The sequence below is a fragment of the Heloderma suspectum genome, chromosome 1 (genome assembly GCF_057233095.1).
Source record: "Heloderma suspectum isolate Gila_16-S chromosome 1, 16-S_ref, whole genome shotgun sequence".
Classification (NCBI taxonomy): Eukaryota; Metazoa; Chordata; class Lepidosauria; order Squamata; family Helodermatidae; genus Heloderma; species Heloderma suspectum.
In genome coordinates this window covers 134696810-134720826 of record NC_139458.1, presented here as the reverse complement: position 1 = coordinate 134720826, position 24017 = coordinate 134696810, and the positions used below count along the sequence as shown (strand labels likewise).

Sequence of the window (24017 nt, the reverse complement as noted above, 5' to 3'; positions counted from 1 at the left end):
AGGAAACCAAATAATTGCAAAAGGTTCTGTATTGTGTTACTGGAATTGCGTTGTAGAGTTTCATGCTTTTATGTAAGCTGGGGGTGGTGGGACCTTTTGCCCTGAAAGATGACCTAAAAATATTTCAAATGATCTGTAGGGATACTTACGCTTATCCAAAAGGAACACAGTAGCTTAATATCTGAGGCTACCAACCAGAAATTAGATGCTGTACAGTTAATAATAGCCTAATAATCTGAGTAGCATTGGGGAGGCCTGTAGTGAGCTGCTCCTCAGAGAATTACCCTGATTACAGCACAGGTGTAAGTTCAGTGTTAGCCTGAAGTGACTTTCCATTAACTCATTTGTACTTGGTTTCATTGCACTTCAGAATCCATTTCCTCCCATACCACTTCAGTCCCATCTTGCTCACTTCTGTTTACTTGACCTTGCTATTCAGCACTGATAGTGGTTGCTATCAGCTACTGGAAGGTATGTTTAGAATCAGATTTTCAGAGTGGCTCTGACCTCATTGACCTGTAGGGAGCTTTGCAGGGATTCTTGAGGTAGTAGAGAGGGATTTGATTTGAAAGGAACAGTGATGGAGCCCTTAATTTTGGAGTTGGGAGCTGAAGAGCAGGTTTGTCCTAATGCAGACACCTTCATTTTGAATCAGCTGTTGAAAGCATACTACAGGAAACCCCCATTTGAGCTAAGCATATAAGAACCTAAAAAATCACTCCCTGCTTGTTTGTTACTCTGCAAAGCACTGTGTAGATTGATGGTGCTATATAAATAAATAAATAAATAAATAAATAAATAACGCTGCTACACAAAGTTAATTATCAATTTAGCAAAAATTGTAAACTCTTTCTTGGCGGTCTTGTGGAATTCCTGATTTTGTGTCTGGTTTGCCTTTGCATGGTTGTGGCCAGAATATTTTCTTGATTATATCTGGGATAGCTTTGCTAACTTCAGTGGAGGTGCTTCATATATAGGCTCAGGATTATACGATGACGGTACAAACTGGCCGTTAGGCTCACAGGTTTTCGTTTTGATGGGGTCATATTTCGGAACAGAGCCAGGCTCCCCGAAAGCTTTCTCTGTATTTGTGATGACACTAATGATGCTTTTTTGGGGAACAGACACATGTTTGTTTTGTCTTCTTTTAGTTGAGCAAGAGCTGCTGGGCAAAGAGAGGAATCTTATTAGCAGATCAACAAAATGGCCCTGAAATGAGATGCCTATGAATAAAATCAAAAGGCTTACTGTGAGGATAGCATAGGTCAGTCACCAGGTGTGAGAGAATGCCAGCTAAAACAGTCCCAGGCTCTTTTGGGAGGTACTGTAGTGAGTAGTTTAGGGCATTAGGTGTGGGAAGCTTCTGGGCACTTTTGGGAATGGCCAGTGGTTGGTTGGGGCTTTGGTGGAAAGGGAATTGGTCTGTAGGGAGGTCACATTGACTTCTGTCTCACAAGGATTTGTATTGGAGAACAATTCAGGAAACATGCATGTCAAGTCCATTGTTAATTTCTGCCAGCTGGGGGCACTACAGGCAGTGGGGTTGCCCGTGGTGCTGTTACTTGTTTTCCCCCAAGAGTTTGAAGGATATTTTACATTCTTTCACCTTATCAATTTTGCTAGATGCTTGTTTGACCTTTTCCTCTATTTTTTCTCAATTGCTCTTCAGCACTTTACCCGACTCTCCCCCGGACTCTGGATCAGAAGCATACTCCCCCCAGCAGGTGAATGGTAAGTGCTAAGATTAAAGCCCAAGCACATTAGCCTCCCCCCCCCCTTTGGTTGGCAAAAGTGGTTGGCTCTGAAATCTTTATCGGACGGGGGAAAAACAGACTGCTGCAATACGTGAAGAGATTATCAGTTAGTAAATATTCCTAGACTTTCGCCTATTGTTTTCCTGCTACCCTTTGGAAAGAGGGGGTGGGTGGGCAGGAACGGGAACACAAGAGGTGTGTGGGGAGAGAGAGAGAGAGAGAGAGAGAGAGAGAGGTGTAAACGTACCTTCTGGGAGAGGAAAACGGAAAAGGGTGACTTATGCCTACTGTGGACATGAATGGAGTGTTAGAGCCTCATTTTGTGGGTGGCTGTTCTGTCAGACTCCTGGAGAATTATGTAAAAACAACCCTATGCCAGAAATGAAGACCAAGACAAGGATACTGCCATGAGCATGCTATTAGGTGGTAAGTACACTCTGAGCTCCTGCCATCTTATTGCAGGCTCCATTTGATGCAAGGGGACTCTCCTCCATTTCCTGTGACAGGCAGGGAAATTGTGGACACATCACAGTGGCTGGGTGTCTCCCCCCTCCCCTCACTGGATGAAGTCAGCCCTATTATGTCCCTCTCCAACCTTTATGTATGTGGAGTGGAGAGGGAGGGAAGTGTATGGATATGATCATGCCTACTGGCTACATTTGCCGTCTCATAATGAGGTTCTTGTCGGGAGATTTAGGAGTTTAATATGCAAGTACATTAGTAGCAGGGGTGGAAGAATTGGGTGGAGTATAAGTCAGCATATTGATGGGAATTTTCAAATGTTTCCCCACTGGCCCCTTCCTTAAAAACCTCAACCCTTTTCATAGTGGAAGCAGCTATTTCTCCTTTCTCTGTGGAAGAGGTCAAGAGTTCTGTTTATCTCACTACAAAAATCCCTGGAATTTCTCCTGGCCCGTCTTTAAATATAGCAAAGAGGCCAGATTGCTTGCCAGAGAGTGAACTGCTTTCCCTCACCGCCAAGACAGCAGCACCAAACCAGCAGAAGAGGAGCCTGTACGGTTTCATCCTGTTCACATCATCCTGGGCAGGGGAAGAACTGGAACCCCAGGCCTTGTGTGGATCTGAGCGGCCCTGGGGTGCATATGCGGAGAGTGTCTTTGTCTCTGGAATCTCGTAATTTTCTAGAATTCTTCCTCTATTTCGAGGGAAGAAAACCAGGCAGCCCTTTATAAATGGAAAAAGAGATACGGCTTTCAAGAACATATTTATCATAAGTTGCCTGAATATTCACTCTGCAATAGCAGTTGTCCCATTCACTTTCCAAACTGAACTGTCAGACTTTTGATGTTGTTCTCTGTAATTCCGCCAAAGTACATTGCAAAGCCTGAAGCTTTTCAAAAATTAAGATTATATGAGGTATTAAAAAAAAACTAATCTGGGGTACAGTTCTGTGATCAATGGTGGTCATCACCACATCTTGTAGTAGTGAATTCTGTAAGATTAATTATGTTTTCTGTGGCATATTTTGGGTTGTCTTCTGTGAACTTACTGCCAATCAGTTTTATTGGATAACCCTACATTTTAGGTATATGTGTGGGTGTTCACAGACTGGGATTTCACCAACCTGAATGTCATCTGTAAACTTGGCTATCTCCCTGTCAATCCTGACTCCAGATCTTTAAAGAGCTAGTTTTAAATTGCACCAATTCTAATACATGATTGTGGGGACATTGTATACCTTCCCTTTTGTTATAATACTAGCACCCTCCCTTTCTTTGTACTCAGTTCTGCCCCCAGAATTACTTCCCCCTCCCTCCCTGATCATCATTCTCCTCCTCCTCCTCCTCCTCCTCCTTTTGCTTCCTCTAATGATCCCTCAGAAGAATTTCTTAAATCAGTTTCCCTGGGCATTGATTATTTTACTCTGGCTTGTATAAATTCATTTTGTTATTTTAGGGCAATACTTCCTTCTAGGTTTGCAAGCGTGAGATGTTTGTGCTTCCTATGTTTTGTTGTTGTTGCTGGGATCGATTAATCATAGGGAGCTTTGGCAGTGGGGGAACTGAAAGCCAGGGAGCAAAGGAGACAGAAAGCAAGGGCAAAGAGGAAAAAACATGTGGGGGGAGGGTTTAATTTCATATGTTTTTGTACTAATCTAGCTGTGTAGTTTGCCATTTGCCTCTTCTTTTGTGCAAGAAGTAATTGACCTAAGTGGTCAAATTGTCACCACCACCACCTCCATTAAAGTTGGGACTACACCGCATGTAATAGCCCCTCCACTTCTGATTCTAGCCAAAGAAATGCAATGCAATGTTGTAGGCACACAGAATGGGTGAGAATTTACTGAAAAACTATTTTCAAGGCAGCTCTAAGCAGCCAGATTTTTGGTTGAAGGCCTCTAGTTACTTATATATTTGCAAGGCAGGCTAAAATGCAATACACGTTTTCTATTCCTTTATTTATTATAATACTTTCATACTACTTAATATGTTAAAATCCCTAAGCAGTTCACAATAAAATACAATATAGCAATATAAAAACAAGATGAAAATACATAATTAAAACATTAAAATGTTATAAACGATATAATACCATAAACGGTAAAGGCTAGAGTAGCAGAGTCCCTTGCAGGTCAGGGAAAGCCCATGTGAACAAGTGTGTTTTCAAGAAGTGTATGATTTCCTACCTTGCCCATATATAGTTAACATAAAAATACTCCGTTATTTTAATATGCAAGAAGCTTCTATCACTTAAGATAGGGTTTGGTGCAGTTTGGATCTAGGGCTTCTAGAATTGTTTACCTCCAGTACCCCATGGGAGCTAAGAAGGCAAGGGTTGAGAGGCAGACCTTTTCTGTATTCAGAGCTCCTGCAAACTCCGTTTTCTTCTGCGCTTTCTTGTCTCAAATGGTGATAACATTCATGTTGTTGTACAAGAAACACTACAAAGCTCCTTATATACTTCACAAGGGAAAATGAGGCTAAAGGTGTATGAGCATGAAAGTATGAGAGAGAGAGAGAGAGAGAGAGAGAGAGAGAAGGTGATTTTGGAAGCAAAAGAGGAAAGCAAATTATTAACATAGTCTTGGGAAAATCACTGAACAGTTCTATATTCCTGTTCCTCTCTTCCCCAAGGCCCTTGGTGCTTCTTGACATTGCTGCTAAGAAAGACAGGCCCCGAAACAGAAACACCTAGTTAAAGGTGCTCTTTGTGTGTGTGTGGGGGGGGGGTGTTGGGGGGGGAACGGAACCAAGAGGTGGGTTGAGGTGCCGTTATTTTGTTGTTGTTGCAGCTACACCCTCCTCTACTGTTGATATTGCTGGTCTAATGTGGAATTGCGGTGATTGGAACACCTCCCACCCCACTCCTGTCAGCCCAAACATGTGGTTTGTGAAGGATTGGCTCTCTGAATCAATGTGTTTGTCATCTGTCATAGCACTAGTACACCTGGAAAAGGCCAGTGTCTGTAAGCGGCTTTGTCTTTTTTTGCATTTTGAGGACATCTTTTATGATCCTGGTTTTGGTTGGGACCTCTATGTGCTACAAAGTAGAGTTAATAAAAGCACTTCCCTTACAGTGTAGGGCTACACTCTGACAGAGCCCTCTGTATACACTGTTAACTTTAAATCAGGCTTCAAAGTTAAGTAAACTTCTGTTTTGTTGTACTAAGGAGGGATGTGAACTTGAGTCAAGGGCTTTTGTGAATGCCCTACAGCCTGTTCCCAGATATGTAAAATCTTTGCATGTACTCTGGGCTTACATGTCTCATGCCCACCCCACCCCCGTCTTCTGCATGACGTCAACAAAAGCCTAAGAAAGCAGGTTGCTGTGGTCTTGCCTTTAGCCTCCAAATTTGTTATGCAATTAGCACTTACTGTTGAAAATAATTTCCTCAGATCACTGAAACGTCTTCTGCACGCAAAGGCTTTGAAATGAAATATTGAACACGTTCTACATAACTCATTTGGCAAACACCTTTATTCTTCAAGCATAAAAGCAGGGAGGTTGGCTGAAAATAACGCTCCATTCCAGTTGAGTCCTGTAACTCTCTTCTGCTTTTGTTTTGAGAGATGCTGGTGCACTTTTTTCCCTTTCCAGTTGTAGTTCAGTACGAGGCCAACACTAGACAGATCTGAAACTTGGGAATGTACAGATGTACCTATCTACTGGAGCTGATGAGGTTATTCTGTTGTGAGGCAAGGTCTGTTTCCCCACTCCCACTCCCACCTTTCCTTTGACACATCTACCTACCTCTGAATTCAGCACTGATCCAGACAGGTTTTCTGTTTTTGGGGGGTGGTTGTTTTAAAAAAAGTTCAGCTGCCTGGCTTGTTTATCCAGTAGAATTTGTATTCAGCGCCATTTAAACATAAAAACAAAAAACAATCCAAGTTTATAAACACTTAAAGCATTGCTCTGAGCCGGGGCCAATGGCTTTGTGATTTGCACAAGAGCCAGCAAATCAGAGCTCTGCACAACCGGCTTCTGCTGGAAATGGGGAAGAACTGATCGCCCTTAAGGATGGTTCTCTGAGGAAAGTTGTATGTCTTACCAAAAAGCGGTGGGTGCAGATCCATGGGGGGCTCTTCACTCAATTATGTTGGCTTTCGTAAGAACCTGGCTAACTGCTGGTCAGGATAGACAGCAACACTGATTTTTCCAGAATGTATGATTTCTCCAGTCATTCCTGATTGCGATTATACTTCTGCATCAAAATGATGAAGCAGAAAAACCATAGGTAAAGAATGGTGATAATATTTTGTCCTTATGTGGCTTAGGCTGGAATCTTTGCTGGAAAATTAAGCCAGATTTCTTCTCAGAAATAGGAATGGATGAATCTGTGCATTTCAATTTATCTCGTTTTCTCATTTTCCCAATCTTAAGTTAATTTTGCCCCATTTCTCTGTTTCTTAATTTTTCCGTCCACACGAAAAATCATATCTATGTTTGTGCACATTTCTCCTAACACAGCATTTTAATAAAACTTTGTCTAATATATGCATTTTTGTAAGCAGATTTTCTGTAATATATTTTTTCCATATACTATTTTATTTAATATGTGCATTTTTGTGCTCACTCTTCCCTAATAGACACATTTTTGTATCCATTTTTGATGGTGAACTGCATTGCAAAATTCAGAGAAATTATACCCAAAGGATAACTGCTTTTTTTTTGTATTATTCAGCAAATGCAAATTAGATAGCTTGACATTAAAGTGCGAACCAAACATATTTCTTCCCCATCTCTACTCAGAACCTGCTCACTAACACCATCCCATTAACATTTTGTAAGTGGGTGAATATTGTAACCCATTTATTTTGTAACTCCGTGGATTGGTATAATCAGTTCGTGGGCATTTACAAGTCCATATGGCATGTATTTCCACAATTTGGTGACTTTCCTTGACACTCACATGGAGAAAGGGTGCCATGCTAGCCTCAGTGGGGCAAGCTGCCTGCTAATAAAGGAAGTCCTATCTTCTTCCTGCAGCTAGACAAAAAAGAAGAGAAGCCTTCTAGTGCTTTTGCCAGGAGGATCCTGACCCAGGGATGTTTTAAGTGATTTGGGAGCTGTTCTTCTTTGCACAGATGCAATGATGTATAGGCTTGTTGAGACCTTTGAGAGCTTTGCCAACTAGCAATGAGGGGATGCCTTTGCCCCACATCTTTATAATATAGCAGCACTGTATCAGAGAAGCCTGAAGAATGGGCACATTTTTGAGTATATCAAGGAAAAGCACTTTTGGGGGTGGGGACATGGCAAACATCCCAACAGGACTCCTGGGCCTGATGTGAGCCTGAGATAGAAGGGAGATGCATCAGCGTTTATTTAAATGTATTGTCCTGTGGTATGGGTGGCTTATAGTAACAAAAAACAGTATTTAAAAAATCCATCCTCAGACTGAGAGTTTCAATGAAATACTGATCAGAATAGAAAAGAGAAGGGTTAAGGGGTAGAAGAAGCTTGGTATGGGGAAGATGGGCAGCAGAAGTGGAGAGGGAATCGATTTGCATTTGAAAATAAGCTGGAATCAAAATGCTGAATTAAACAAGTAACTGGGAAGGGAGGCTGACATAGGCTGGTATCCAGAAATTGGGGTGTGTGTGTGTGAATGTACTAATATGGGACTAGGGGTCATTTCAAAACTAACTTGAAGTGGTGTCGCAAAAAACTTGAAGTGGTGTCGCTATTATATATGTGAATCTTTTTATTTATGCTATTTGTTTTTTAAAGAAACACTTCCAGCAACAACAAAAAATAAAGTGAAATGAGCAAATATTATCATTTACAAATGAAACATTCCATACAACTGGGCAGGTCAGAAATACAATTTTAAAATTTCAAACACACATCCACATATCAATTTATTAATACAACAACGTCAAATATTTTCAGTGTAGTACACCATCATGAAATATACAGAACTTAACTAGTAGTGTTCCCCACCCACCCTTCATGCCCAAGGATACCAGACCAATTCTAGAACAGATTTTATCTATTTGGCTCTCAGTGTTATCAAATTCCTTAAACTGTTCCAAAATGAATTTACCTGCTCCATGATGAAGAGTCATGTATGTGGAGATTTTTACCATTTGGATTAATAAATCAGTTTCCTGCACCTGGCAGTTCCTTGTTCGTTTCTGTTTGTGATGCTGCTCTTTTGGTGTGTACTGTGGATTATATATGTAGCAGTTAAATATATTTAAAGTGAGTGGATTTTAATAAATTTTAATAAGCTGAAACTTTATTATTATTATTATTATTATTATTATTAAGTGCCAAGTGCTTGCCAATAATTTCAGCTCATTGACCAGAACACTAGAGGCTGGAAGTAGGTTTCTTCCTCACTAAACAATGAAGTAGAATACTGTCTGCATGTTTTAGCATCTTATCTCTGTAAGTAAAATGGCCAGAGATGTATTGTTGTAGTAAGGAAGATGAAAATGTAAGGAAGGGGGCTGGAATATTCCTGAGGCATCCATGCCCCTGAAGAGCCTATCCATGCATATATGGCCCTGTGCTATCTTGATTCAGGTGGGATGGCTGACCAAGGTTTGAGGAATATTAAAGAAGAAGGGGATGCTTTTGTGTAGGATTACCTGGCTATATGTGCAATCCTAACTAATCCACTCTCCTTTTGTCATCTTAGATCCTCATCTCCTTCGAACCATGACTCCTGAGAATATGTGTCATGTGACTCCCCCTTCCCGGTTGGAACATCCACCTCCACCACCTCCACCCCCACCACCCCCACCACCCCACCTCCAGGGGCCGCCGCCACTGCCACCTCACCCACACCAGCAACAACATAACCATCACTATCCCAGCATGCAGCGGGACATGTACATGAAGGCTGAGCCTCTGATGCCACAGTTCACTATTGGACAGGGCATGTCACCTGGGGATCTTCACCATGCCCAGCAGTCACAGATGCTTCACCAACTACTGCAGCAGCATGGAGCAGAGTAAGTCATTGGGGAGAACAATGGACAAGATGGAGAGGAGTGCTGTTGTTGCTTGAAGGCTTGGCCCTCCTTGTGGTTGCTTTGATCCTGTGATAATGGGCGTAGCCTTGAGTAATAGTGAAGCTCTACAGCACAGAGGTGGCAAATGTGCTGCATTCTGTAGCAGGAGGCTGAAGGATGATCAGGCTGACCAATGTAGTAGGTTAGACTTAGGATATACTATGGAAGTGCAATTGCAATTGAAAGAGGGAAAGCACACTGAGAATTGGGCCTAGTTGTGTTGCAGGTAGGACTCCTTGCAGGAAGAACAAGGGCAAAGCTGTACTACAAACGTATATCTGTTTACTGTCATGGCTTTCCCCAAATTATCATGCAGATTGTAGCTCTTGAGGGAGATGAGAATTCTCATAAGAGAAGTTCCCCTCTCGCAGAACTACTTTGCAAGATCCTTGGGGAGAGAGAATGGATATTACACTAGTCTGTAATACTGACATGGACAAAGCTTTCTGTTCAAATACTATTTCTTTTTTTCCCCTGTGTTCTCTGAATCTTGGGGGATGTTCCCCAACACTGTCTTCTATGAGTCTTGCTCACATTTACCTCGCTATCAGTTGTCTGACTGCAGCCCCTCAAGCAGCTCATCTTAGGCCACTGTCACCTCTGATTCACTCTCACCCCCCTCACCTATCTTGGGTCATGCTGTTACCAGGGATGTGCCAGAAGTATGTACCAAGGCTAGTTATCTTCCCACCTACCCCACTCCAGTTTAACACCATTGAAACCACACAAAATTTGATTCCCAGCTTATGGTAAAACCAGCAAGGAAGGAAGGTAAAAAGATATGATAGTAATGAAGATGAGATTCAAGAGGAACACAATTGGTTGCCAAGAAAATTAAACCTATGTCACAGGCTACTTTTACCATCCTACAAAGACTGAAGCTAAGGATTCAGAATTCACGGGACCACCATCTGTGACACTTGTGCTCAACTGTTTTCTGAATCAAGATAGCACCTTTCTTCTCTCCTATTGTATTGCTCTCCTAGAAATCTTTCTTTGGTGATGTCCCATGTGACTCCTTTTATCCTCTGCCAAAGTCAAGAAATCTAACCTTAACTAGTTCTCCAACATCTAGGGAAGAATATATTTCCCTTGCTAGAGTTATCACAGGAGAGATCGAAAGACCACGTAGTCTAATCCCCTGTTGCATGTCAGGCCCCTGCAGGCCCCTCTTCTCTCTCTTCTCCAAATCAAATGAATTACACTGTCTAGACACCATTGTGCCACAATTGGGTGCAATGTATAGCAGAGTGTCAGCACAAATATTTCTATATGATGGGGTGCCATTTCGGATTTTATTATGGGAGGCAAGGTCCTTACCAAATGGGTAGGGAACCTTCTGTTCTGTTGGGAGCTGCATGCTGGCAATAAGTCAAGTTAGAACTCACAGTGGGCAGAGCCAAAGTGGGCGGAGTTTGCAACATTGCAGGATTCTATAGTTTTCCTTGACTCTCTCTCTCTTTGCCACCCCATCTCTGCCAGCTGCATGAAATTAGGCCAAGGGCTGTAGATTCCCCAACTCTGATTAAAAAGCCGGCTCTCAGATAGATTCAAGGTTAAGTTGCAAAATAGAAAAGAATGTGCATTTTAAGAGCACTTTCGTTTTTGTTTTTGTTTTTAATAGCTTATAATAACTATAGGAATAGCAGTGATGCACATATTTTTAAACCAAAGGGATTTGTGCCTTTGGCATTCAAAGGCCCATTTAATTGTTTATATAACATTAGTTAATCATGACTGACCTAAATAATATACACAAATGCATGTAACAAACCTCTGATGCCTCCCCTCCTTTTTTCTTCCAGAACAAACAATTTCAGGAGGGGGTTTTGTGGGTGGAGATGGGAACTGTGTGGGGTACTTAACCCATTCCCCACCCACCATTTCTACAATCAAACATGCATTTGAGTCCTTGACAGGTGGAAAATGGATGGGGAAGGAGAGACAGTTCTCTGCTTCACACAGCTCTCTGCAGAAACGGCTTTTTCTGAAAAAGGAGCATACTTCAAACTTGTAGCTGGGGGCTTTACATAATTGACTACTACTCCATACAGGAAAAGAACCCCTCTGCACATAGAAAGCTAGCATGTCAGAGAGAAATGTTCTGGCTCTTCATCCTGTTCAGACCTGAGACCCACCTTTAGCACAAACAAGCATTATGAGATTCACTTCTTAATTGTTTTATAATACCTGTGTGGTAGGGCTGCTGTTGGTTTGACACATCTAAGTCAGACTGCAACTCAATTTTGATTCTACTGGGAATGGACAAATCTATCCCTCTTTCTATATTGTTCACATATTTTCAAGCACAAGTTCATTCTGTCCCATTACTGTATCAGTTTGCGATTTTTTAAAGCCTGCATGAAAATTTTACACATTTTCATGTGCATTTTTGTATGCATGGACATTTTGCATGCATTCTTGTATGCATTTCCCCCTTATTAAAAAAAATAGTCTTTTTGTATGCTATTTTCCTTAATGTACACATTTTTGAATGCAATTTATTTTGTGTGCAGATTTTGTGATCAGAGAACTGCATTGCAAACATTTGTAGAAGTGCAAAACTGGGAAGATAATTGTGTTCTAGCTTGTGTATTAATTTGATAAATGCAAATTAAGTTAGTTCATAGTCTTCATCCTGTTCAGGTGTGAAGCAAATGAATTTCTCCCCCTTCCCTAGGTTCTGCCCACCAGCTGAAGACCTGTATTCTAGCTTAGTCTTTCTCCTTGACATTCTAATTTTCTATGGCCAGGGATTTATTTATTGTATGGAGAATTCAATCATGCGAGTCCCCACCTTGAGTCTCAAGTGGTACAGCTCAGACACAGGTGTAGTACTATAGTGATCTAAGAGAGAACAAATGTGACAGTTGTCACCTTTCATCCTGCAGCATATGAAGACAGTGTGAGGGAATGTCTGTGCTAGGTTGGAATCAGCATCTCAGTTTTGCACCAGTTTAAACAAACAAGAACTTGTGATTGACTCTCTGTTGATCTACAGAAATATGGTGGAGCCTAGTTGATACCCTCCTCATGTACCCACTCAAATCCTTTGGCCCCTATTTCTTATGTTCATAGACAATGTGAAGCTGGAATGTTCTCTTGACAGCTTCTTTCTGCCTCATTCTCTGTTTTACTGTGGTTGGTCCCTGCAGCCTGCCAGTGCACCCTGCCAAGAAGAGGAAACATTCAGGGTCTCCCTCAAATACTCTCAATGCCCAGATGCTCAATGGGATGATAAAGCAGGAGCCAGGTACGGGGGCTCTGCCACTCAACCCTGACAGAGTCCAGACGCCTCCCTGGCATCAGCAGGGGGCACTTTCACCAGGTATGTGGTCTTTGCCCTGGCTCCCTCATAGTATTATCAGCATCAAGATACTGCTCAGGTTCCAAACGGGGAAGAGTTCCACACAATGGATGTACAGGAGGGGACAGTCCAGGGTGGAGTTAGCAGAATGGTAGCGTGCCCCTGGCAGGCATCCTGTCATACCAAACGGAATGGGGAAAGAGTTCCCAAGGATTTATAAGAGTGCTGGTGGCCCAGAAGGGAGCAGAGTGGAAAGAATGGCGGACACCGTGCCGAGGACAGATATTGGGGGCAGGGGGCACCCAGGAAAAAGAGATGTGGGGACATTCCCCTTCCTGGCCACTGCCTCAGCTGCCGGTTGCCTCTGAAAAATGTTTGCTATTCCTTGGTTGCAAAGCAAAGAAAAAGAGAGAATTATGGGTTATGTCCCTTGGTGAGTAAGGCATGGGAAGGTGGGTTAAGAATAAATAGGGGGAAGTTGGCGTTAAGTTGTAGGCATATGTAAATATATCACTTTTCTATTGCTGTAGGTCTGATTCAGGACAATGACAGCTTGAATGGCTCCTACCTGGACCCCAACTACCAGTCTATAAAATGGCAGCCACATCAGCAGAATAAGTGGGCAACACTGTATGATGCTAGCTACAAGGAGCTGTGAGTAGAGATTAGATCCATATCATTATAGACAAAATGCTCTCCGTCCCAGCTGAGAGGGAGGTGCTTTAATAGGCTTTCTTTTATCTTCGCTCAGGAAGGTACCGCTCTTACTGACACATTTTACTCCCCAAAGGAACTGGAGGTTGGTTTATATAGCATGCAGGAACAACCTAACAACTTCATACCTCTTTAAATTGCCTGTTTACACTCTGTACTGCCCTTGTGCAAATTTATGGAGTGACCACACTTGGAATACTGTGTACAGTTCTGGTCACAGCACCTAAAAAAAGATATTATAGGGCTGGAAAAAATGCAGAAAAGGGCAACTAAAATGATTAAGGGGCTGGAGTGTCTCCCCTATGAGGGAAGGTTACAGCAGTTGGGATTGTTTAGCTTGGAAAAAAGGAGAGTGAGGGGAGACATGATAGAGATGTACAAAATTATGCATGGTGTAGAGAATGTGAATAGGGAGACATTTTTCTCCCTCTCTCATAATACTAGAACCCAGGGTCATCCCATGAAGCTGCTTTGTGGGAGATTCGGGACAGATAAAAGGAAGTACTTTTTCACACAGGGCATAGTTAAACTATGGAATTCGCTACCACAGAATGTAGTGATGGCCACCAATTTGGATGGCTTTAAAAGGGGGTTGGACACATTCCTGGAGGAAAAGGCTATTAATGGCTACTAGTCCTGATGGCTATATGCTTCCTCCAGTATCGGAGGCAGTATGCCTTTGTACACCAGTTGCTGGGGAACATGGGCGGCAGGATGCTGTTGCACTCATGTCTTGCTTGTGGGTTTCCCGTGGGCAGCTGGTTGGCCACTGTGTGAACAGAATGCTGGACTAGATGGACCCTTGGTCTGATCCAGCATGGCTGTTGTTGTGTTCTTACACACACAATTTTAGTAGTAGTCATAAATTACTCATTACTTATCAAGCACCTTCAATTACTAGGTGCTGTACAAAATACATTAAAAAGACATAGACAAAGAACTCCTCCTATGGATTTAAAATTGAAGCACACACTCATTGAAAAAGGAAATAAAGAATTGAGGAAGGGGAAACAAAACCAAGAGAATATTGTAGATGAAACAAGAAAATTGGGGCATGCTATCTTGAATGGATCTATTATCAGCTCTTTTGTCAATAAGGACAGTGAATACTTCTACACTAACCTTTTGCTCCTTTATCTACACTGTTTGCTGAACCATTCATTCCTGAAGTCCAGGCAGTGCTTCTTGAAAGTTATTGCATTCACGTTTTTTTCTGAGGTGTCAGTCTTGGGTTTTTTTAAAAAAAATCCTTGATTTTAGCCATTTTTGTATGTTTCATTGTAAGTTTAATACAATTGCTTGAGGTCTGAACTGATGTAGTCATATTGTCTCACCTGATTTGGAGGTTTGGTTTGTGCTATGTGTGGTGATGGTGCATAAACATTCCTCTCTGCCATTACCTTTTGCAAAATGCTGTAGGCCAAAGCATCTGGAGAGCCACAAATTGCCCACGCCTGCTCTAGATCTTTGGATCTGCTGGGCCAGTTCTAAAACCAGACAGTTGCCAGCATATACAGCTAGAATTAAATTATTCCCTAAGAAGCTGCTTAAGGTTTAAAGCTGCCCATCCTTGCTGTAGAGGGACCTGCAGAGGCAAAGGGTGGAAAACTTGTCAATTTCACCTTTTAATATTAAAACAAAGGTAGCATGTGCAGCCTTGCTCCAGCAGTAGTGTACCCATGCTCCTTTTGATGGAAAAAACCCGAAGACACTTATCCTCTTGCCAGTGACCAGCAGAGATGCCCTTATGGGAAAGTGGATGGCCAGTAAAGTGCCCCTAGCAGCAATTGATGGGGGACTCTACTTAAAGGGTAGGTGACGTCTCCTCTTTCTCTGGAGGAGCAGGAGCAATGGTGACATGGGATGCTCTTTATAGGGCGAGGGGAGGGGTGGACGGCTCCTCTGGCAGCAGGCATTCAAGGAGGGAGGGGTGAGTGAAGTTTCTCCAGAATAGCTACCACTTCTTAAAAAGGCAACCCTTGTGCTGCTTGTACAGCAAAATAAGTAAATAACAAGCAATTGATGGTAACAAACAATGGATTAGGAAAAGTAGGCTTTGGAAATCAATTGATAAAGGGCTGTATATATGTTTTTAAACTAGATACAACTGGAAGAAAGAGGTGTACAAGAGTAAACAGCCAGCAGGAAGGAGTGTATAGGGCAAGCAAAGGCCATCAGATGTTTAAGGGAAGCAATAAGAACCATGATTCTTCCATCATAGATGAATCTGAAAGAAGCATACTAAGTAATCTGACATACTTCAATCTACCGGAGTAGATTTTGGTATAGTAAAAAATAAAGGAAACATCCCTTAGCAGAAGTGATGCAATATGGATTGAGGTTTATTTATTTAATTTATAGCTCACGTTTCTACCAAAAAGTGGCACTCAGGGTGGCTTACTGAACCAATTAAAATTGATTAAAACAATTCCTTAAAATACAATAAAAACATAACAATTACAGAAGAAATATTATTAAAAACAGCACCCAACCCACCAGACCCACTTGCAGGCTAAAGGCCTTCTTATATAAAGCAATCTTTGCTTTCTGGAGGAAGAACATCAGAGAAAGAGAGCAAGCCTAGCCTCCTTCGGGAGGGAGTTCCATAACCTGGGAACAGCCACTGAAAAGGCCCTCTCTTGGCTTGCCAGCAAACATGTCTCAGAAGGTGGTGGTTTCAAAAGAAGACCTTAGAAACTGGGCAGGCTTGTATGGGAGAAGGCAGTCTTTCAGGTAGCCTGGTCCCAAGCCGTATAGGGCTTTATAGGTCATAGCCAGCCCTGTGACTTCTGCTCGGAAGGGACTAATAGCCCATGGAGCTGTTGTAACAAGGTAGTTGCTTGGTCCCAGTAGCTAGCTCCGGTCAACAGTTTGGCAGCAGCATTTTGGACCAGCTGAAGTTTCTGAACACGTTTTGAAGGAGCCCCCGGTTTAGCAACAATAGGGCAGTATCCAACAGGGCAGTTATGACCCTGCCGATTATGTTGCAAGCGGTGGCTCTCGCTGATTCTGTTGTGCAAGCAGGACCACCGCTTGCGCAACAGAGAGTTAACGGTTCTTAGAGAAAGCCCCAAAACGAATGGAAACTCTCATTTCTGGATTGGGGCAAGTCGGCGGAGCTCCCGTATGCATTTCAGGAACTAGTGTTTTGGCTCCTTTCTGGTTGTCCATGGAAACACCAGATCTCCGTTCCACAAGTGGTGGGTGCTGCTTGTGGAAAGGCATCGGCAGAGTGCAACAGAATCGGCAGAGGTGTAAGCGCCCCGTTGGATACTGCACTTTATGTGTATGTTGCATTTTGAAAACTAACCTAAGCAAATTACATAAACTCTTCCCCCAAGGGGCTTACAGTCTAATTCTAGACTTGGGAGGGGGAGTGGAAGTGTTACAGCAGGTAATGCCAGACAGAAGGATAGAAAAGGAGGAAAATGTGGAGGAAGGGAAAATGATGAGGAAGGGGCAATGAGAAGTGGCATGTAAAATGCAATTTGAAGTGATAAGGATAATGCAAGACAAAGATGGTCTTGTAGGCCCCTTCCAGCCCTATAATTCTATGATGCACCTATGACTTTGGAAGCATCAGAGATGGAGGAAACTAAAAGGAGCAAAAGGGAGGGAGGAATGTAGGCATTTGTTTTTAATAGTTGTAAGCCACCTTGGGGGCTTCTCTGGGCCAAAAGGTGGCATAAAAATATTTTGAAAGATAAAAGAGCCTAAAAGGGTAAACAAGGGGAAGCTGGGAGGTTGGGCTGATGCAAGGGAGCAGTGAGAAACTGGGCACATGGTTTACTGGGTCAGCCAGCGGGAGAGCTGAGGAACTAAGAGGAAGTCTAGGTGGCTGGTTTGGGGCTAGCTGGGATGGGACAGAGGAGAGCTACAAGGAGCCACATAAGGTGAAAGCAAGAGGTAGAGAGAAGCAAGTGAACACAGCTTACAGGCTGAGAGAGACAAATGTTCAAGAAGAAAACCGTTGCAGATCCTCCCCACATTCCAGAAAGGTGATAGAGAACTGGCAAGCAGCCGGATGGATTCCGGGAATGGCCGACTCTCAAGAACACTCCCTGCCCCTTGGTTTCTATTCAGCTTGTATCTTCTGTTTTACCCCGTTTGGGGAGATAGGGAAAGACCTTTGTTGTCTGTGATTCAAAATAAAACGAGATTATTATCTGGCTTCATGAGAACAATGTGGAGAGAAAGGGCCAGTGATTTACACTAAAGCCAGCTGTGGCATCAGAGGGAGTCTGCCCTTGGATGGCCCAGGTTGCCCACGCAGAGCACGCTACCCGAGGCTGCCTTCCCAAGGTCTTGTGGAGGGTAATTTATCTGAGTTCCTTCAAGGTATATAATGGGAGTAGAAAAGAATATTTATTTACTGCACCAGCAAAGGCCACATCAATATGAGAGATTCCAGTTAACGGCTTTCTCTATGCAGTTAAAAAAACAATTCCACAGCAACTGTGGAATCAAATAAAATCAAGCTATACACTATGTAGCCACTAGATAATGGATCTGATAATAAAAATGAGTTTAATTTTAATTAAAAATTTCAGTTACAGGATCATACAGATATGATCATTTTAATTTAATGATCGTTTAGATTCTTAATTCTTTTTGTCTTAACTGTTAGCTCAACGTCCAGTACTTTTGAACCTTCTTGTCCCAAGATAAGCAAAAAGTAAAAAGATTCTAGCCCTTTTTTGGTTCTTACAGGAAAAAGAACCTTTGCTGCCTCAGCAGCCCGCTGGCATTTGGAGCAAAACGCCCCATAGGAACAATGCACCATCATGACTAGTGTTGTCCCTAGGGGTATTCTGGGAGCAGGGGGGATGGCTATCCCCATTGGCCAAGAATGTCATGATGTAGTCTCATTCCCATGGATCATTCTGTCCCAAATTAGAGGAAATTCCACCAGGGAATTGATGGTAGCCTAGCTGGTGCTTGAAGGGGGAGTGAAGCTTTGTTTTTTCTGTGGAAAAAAAAAAGTGAGGGGGACCCCTATCACCTCAGCTTTAAACGTAAGGCCCCAACCAAAACATTCTCGGAATTCACCACCCCACCCCAAAGGTTGTCAATATCAACCCCCACACACACACTTATGCAGGCGAATAAATGATCCCGTGAATGTGCGTATGATCCTTATCTCTCTTTTTAAAAATACTTTTTATTCTAATTTTTAACTTTATAAATGACATAAACAAAACCAACAACCTAATCAATAACTACAATTTCCCAACAATACAGTATTCTTAAGAGGACACAGCAATAATGGAAAAGAAAGAGAAAACAGAAGAAGGAGAAGGAAGAAAAAAAAACATGAAAAAAATATAAAGGATTATTTAAAGAAATTAAATTGAAACTCCATTACACAGAAACTTCAAATCCCATTCTGCTTAAGAATTATACCTATAACATTGGCAATATTACAATTCAGTACAGCATAAATAACCTAACATTTCAATATCATATCAGTCTTATAGCAAGGAAGCAGGCCTACAATTCATTTCCAGTAACCATATATTGCCCTTCAGCTAACATATAGTAATAAAGCTTAACAATTTAACCAGCTCGTATGATCCTTATCTCAAATGCATAAAAAACTCCACCCCAAAATGAGTGCAGGAATGTCTTTTGCCCAAGGTTGGTGTAGCTATGAGCTACCTAAATCCACTGAAAACAAGTCAGTCTCATAAGGAGAGAAGAAAATTACTTTCTGAGCACAATTCTTTTCTATTCACCTGACAACCTATTCTTCTGAAGATATTGTGCTGCCTTGTGGGTTTTAAAAATGGTTCATCCAGTAAAAATGGACAAAAGACAGTTAAAACTGTCAATTGTAGGCAAGTGGAAACCTTGTCCAGAAATCTGGCATTCCATTAGCACATCTAATAAATTGAGAGAATTCAGTGATCCACTGCTGGAAGGAATCACATTAGCTTTTCCACAAACATTTTCCACATTAGCTTTTCCACAAACTACCACATGTTAAGGTGGTAGTTTGAGATAAAACAAATGTGTTAGAAGTAGTGCCATAGATCAGTGGTAGAGCACATGTTCTCCATGGAAAAGGTCCAAGTTACCATCACTTCTAGCTCCAATTGTGGGCAATGGGAGTAGGAAAGATCTTTGTCTGAGACATTCAAATGTTGCTGTATATAAGAGTAGACAACACTGGACTAGATGGACCAATATTCTGACTGTTTTAGGCACTTGATATATCTAAATGTTCACTCAGCTTCCTTGTTTTTCATTTTTCTTGAGGTACACAGAATTTTGTCAACTCTGACATGACACACTGATCAGCAAAACAAACTTATTTAAGCTAGGAGACAATCTATTTACATTCAGTAAAATCAAAAATAATCAATAGTGAGGATATAGATGACAACTCTCCTGGGAATAAAGTCCTGCTTACATTAACTTGGTAAACATGGTATCTTACTCAGTCTGGCTTCCTTATTTTTCAAGTTACAAAATGTTCATAATGACACTTCGACCATCCCTAGAGCTTTTCACTCAACTAGAAGGCTTTTATCCTAAACAAACTTACCTGGAAGTACCTTCTGTTAAGAGTGATGGGACTAGCATATCACCCTTAACCACATGGATTTGATAGTGCTTCATAGCACCTATGTCTATTATTGCTTCACTTGACTTTTAGGAGATAACACAGATACTTCTTGAAAGGTTTTAGCCTGAGGAATACATCGTATTTTAATGCTCAGAACTTTGTCTCCATATTTTTTTGGCATAGTTACAAGCTCATTGCAATTGGTAGGGGTCAGCAAAGCAGTCATGGGATGTCGTTAGATCTGAAACGGCCATCATTGTTTTCACCATGGACCCACATAATATTTTCATTTTTAAATTTGCTTTAAATAGCAAAATACATCTGAGGCACTGACAGTAGAAAATGGAGTGTGCATCTTTGTTGGCTTGGTTTCCCTGCAATCAACATAGAAGCAGAGAACCGATTTTTTTCTGATTGCTGCTTTTGAATTTACTGTGGTGAAAGCTGTCCCTTTGTTGTTGTTGTTGTTGTTCAGTTGTTAAGTCATGTCCAACTCTTCGTGACCCCATGGACCATAGCATGCCAGGCCTTCCTGTCCTCCACTCTCTCCCGGAGCGTGCTCAAGTTCATATTCATTGCATTGGTGATGCTATCTAGCCATCTCATCCTCTGCCATCCCCTTCTCCTTTTGCCTTCAATCTTTCCCAGCATCAGGGTCTTTTCCAGTGAGTTACCTCTTTGCATTAGGTGGCCAAAATATTTGAGTATCAGCTTCAGTATCTGTCCTTCCAATGAGCAGTCAGGGTTGATTTCCTTTAGGATGGACTGATTAGACCTCCTTGCAGTCCAGGGGACTCGTAAGGGTCTTCTCCAGCACCACAGTTCGAAAGCATCAGTTCTTTGGTGCTCAGCCTTCCTTATAGTCCAGCTCTCACAGCCATACATTACTACTGGGAAAACCATAGCTTTGATTATACGGACCTTTGTCGGCAAGGTGATGTCTCTGCTTCTGACTACGCTGTCTAGGTTTGCCATAGCTTTCCTCCCAAGGAGCAAGCGTCTTTTAATTTCATGGCTACAGTCACCGTCTGCGGTGATCTTGGAGCCCAAGAAAATAAAATCTGTCACAGCTTCCATTTCTTCCCCTTCTATATGCCAGGAAGTGATGGGGCCAGATGCCATGATCTTAGTTTTTGTAATGTTGAGTTTCAAACCAGCTTTTGCACTCTCCACTTTCACCCTCAACAAGAGGCTCTTTAGATCCTCTTTGCTTTCTCCCATTAGTGTGGTATTGTCTGCATATCTGAGGTTGTTGATAATTCTTCCGGCTATCTTAATTCCGACCTGTGATTCATCCAGCCCGGCGTTTCTCATGATGTACTCTGCATATAAGTGAAATAAGCAGGGCGACGGCAAAAGGAGAAGGGGACGGCAGAGGATGAGATGGCTAGATAGCATCACGGATGCAATGAATATGAACTTGAGCACGCTCCGGGAGAGAGCGCAGGACAGGAAGGCCTGGCGTGCTATGGTCCATGGGGTCACGAAGAGTCGGACATGACTGAACGACTGAACAACAACAACAAGCAGGGCGACAATATGCAGCCTTGTCGTACTCCTTTTCCAATTTTGAACCAATTGGTTGTTCCATGTCTGGTTCTTACTGTTGCTTCTTGACCCTCGTACAGGTTTCTCTGCAGACAGGTAAGGTGATCTGGTACTCCCATCTCTTTAAGAATTTGCCAGAGTTTGTTGTGATCCACACAATCAAAGGCTTTAACATAGTCAGTGAAGCAGAAATAGACGTTTTTCTGGAATTCTCTTGCTTTCTCCATGATCCAGTGAATGTTGGCGATTTGATCTCTAGCTCCTCTGCCTCTTCGGAACCCAGCTTGTACTTCCGGTAGTTCTCGGTTCACATACTGCTGAAGCCTAGCTTGTAGGATTTTGAGCATCACCTTGCTGGCATGTGAAATGAGCGCAATTGTACGGTAGTTTGAACACTCCTTGGCATTGCCCTTCTTTGGAATTGGAATGTAAACTGACCTTTTCCAGTCTTGTGGCCACTGCTGAGTGTTCCAAATTTGTTGGCATATTGAGTGCAGCACTTCAACAGCATCATCTTTTAGGATTTTAAATAGCTCAGCTGCAATACTGTCATCTCCGCTAGCTTTGTTGTTACTAATGCTTCCTAAGGCCCACTTGACTTCACTCTCGAGGATGTCCGGCTCAAGTTCAGTGACCGCACTATCATGGCTATCAGGGACATTCAGACCTTTCCTGTATAGTTCTTCTGTGTATTCTTTCCACCTCTTCTTAATCTCATCTGCTTCTGTGAGGTCCCTGCCTTCTTTGTCCTTTATCATGCCCGTCTTTGCACAAAACATTCCCTCGATATCTCAAATTTTCTTGAAAAGATCTCTAGTGTTTCCCATTCTATTGTTTTCCTCTGTTTCTTTGCATTGTTCATTTAAGAAAGCCTTCTTGTCTCTCCTCGCTATTCTCTGGAACTCTGCATTCAGTTGGATATATCTTCCCCTTTCTCCCTTCCTTTTTGCTTTCCTTCTTTCCTCAGCTACTTGTAAAGCTTCATCAGACAGCCACTTGGCTTTCTTGCATTTCTTTTTCTTTGGGATGGATTGAGTTGCTGCCTCCTGAACAATGTTACGGACCTCCATCCATAGTTCCTCAGGCACTCTGTCTATCAGGTCTAATCCCTTAAATCTATTCGTCATCTCCACTGTATATTCATAAGGGATATGATTTAGGTCATACCTGAATGGTTTAGTGGTTTTCCCTACGTCCTTCAATTTAAGCTGAAATTTTGCAACAAGAAGTTCATGATCTGAGCCACAGTCAGCTCCAGGTCTTGTTTTTACTGACTGTATAGAGCTTCTCCATCTTTGGCTGCAAAGTACGTAATCAATCTGATTTCGGTATTGACCATCTGGTGATGTCCATGTGTAAAGTCGCCTCTTGTGCTGTTGGAAAAGAGTGTTTGCTCTGATCAGCGTGTTCTCTTGGCAAAACTCTATTAGCTTTTGTCCTGCTTCATTTTGTACACCAAGGCCATGCTTGCTGTTATCCCGGTGATTTCTTTACTTCCTGCTTTAGCATTCCAATCCCCTATGATGAAAAGGACATCTTTTTTGGGTGTTAGTTCTAGAAGGTGTTGTAGGTCTTCATAGAACCGATCAACCTCAGCTTCTTTGGCCTCAGTGGTTGGGGCATAGACTTGAATTACTGTGATGTTGAATGGTTTGCTTTGGATTCGTACTGAGATCATTCTATCGTTTTTGAGATTGTACCCTAGGACTGCTTTTCCCACACTTTTGTTGATTAGGAGTGCTACTCCATTTCTTCTAAGGGATTCTTGCCCACAGTAGTAGACATAATGGTCACCTGAATTAAATTCGCCCATGCTTGTCCATTTTAGTTTGCTGATTCCCAAAATGTCAATGTTCAATCTTGCCATCTCATGTTTGACCGCCTCCAGCTTACCTTGATTCATTGACCTTACATTCTAGGTTCCTAAACAATATTGTTCTTTACAGCATTGGATTTCTTTTCACCACCAGACACATCCACAGCTGAGTGTCCTTTTGGCTTTGGCCCAGCTGCTTCACACTTTCTGGCGCTACTTGGAAATTCCCTCTGCTCTTCCCCAGTAGTATATTGGACACCTTCCGACCTGAGGGGCTCATCTTCCGGCGTCATCTCTTTTAGCCTTGTGATACGTTCCATGGGGTTTTCTTGGCAAGAATACTGGAGTGGGTTGCCATTTCCTTCTCCAGTGGACCACATTTTGTCAGAACTCTCTGCCATGACCTGTCCGTCTTGGGTGGCCCTGCACGGCATAGCTTATGGCTTCACTGAGTTACGCAAGCCCCTTCGCCACAACAAGGCAGTGATCCATGAAGAGGCCCTTTTTTGTACTTTATTTTAAAAAGTAAAGTATGACATGGCTCTGTGTGCAGCACAACATGCTGAGCTAAGAAATAAAAAGTGTGGAGGGGACATGCCATGGCCCACTCTGCTCTGGAATGCAGAGTATCTCCTGTACTCTCTGAATCCTACCTTGTCTTCATGGGCAAAAAGTAAAGTGTGCTTGCTAAGTAACATGCTGTCATTACAAGTGTACCCCCTGGTGGTCACAGACAATGGATGTGCTTGAATCGGATTAGGTCAAACCTTGCAGCCACAGCTTCCAAACTGTTTTCCATAAATGAGCATTAGGGAATGAAATA

At 42.3% G+C, this 24017-nt stretch overlaps 1 protein-coding gene across 2 annotated transcripts in view; it reads left to right on the top strand.

Annotated features, from left to right (window-relative positions):
• MYRF (myelin regulatory factor) overlaps nt 1–24017 on the top strand; it is a 151935-nt gene that overhangs the window by 81327 nt on the left and 46591 nt on the right. Inside the window, exons 4-7 of one of the 2 annotated variants that reach the window (XM_084858587.1) lie at nt 1670–1731; nt 8866–9181; nt 12397–12569; nt 13079–13202. In XM_084858587.1, coding sequence (XP_084714713.1) covers nt 1670–1731; nt 8866–9181; nt 12397–12569; nt 13079–13202 — 675 coding nt within the window. Of the gene's footprint in view, nt 1–1669; nt 1732–1930; nt 2181–8865; nt 9182–12396; nt 12570–13078; nt 13203–24017 lie in introns of those variants that run through there. The other variant, XM_084858593.1, reaches the window with a different exon arrangement.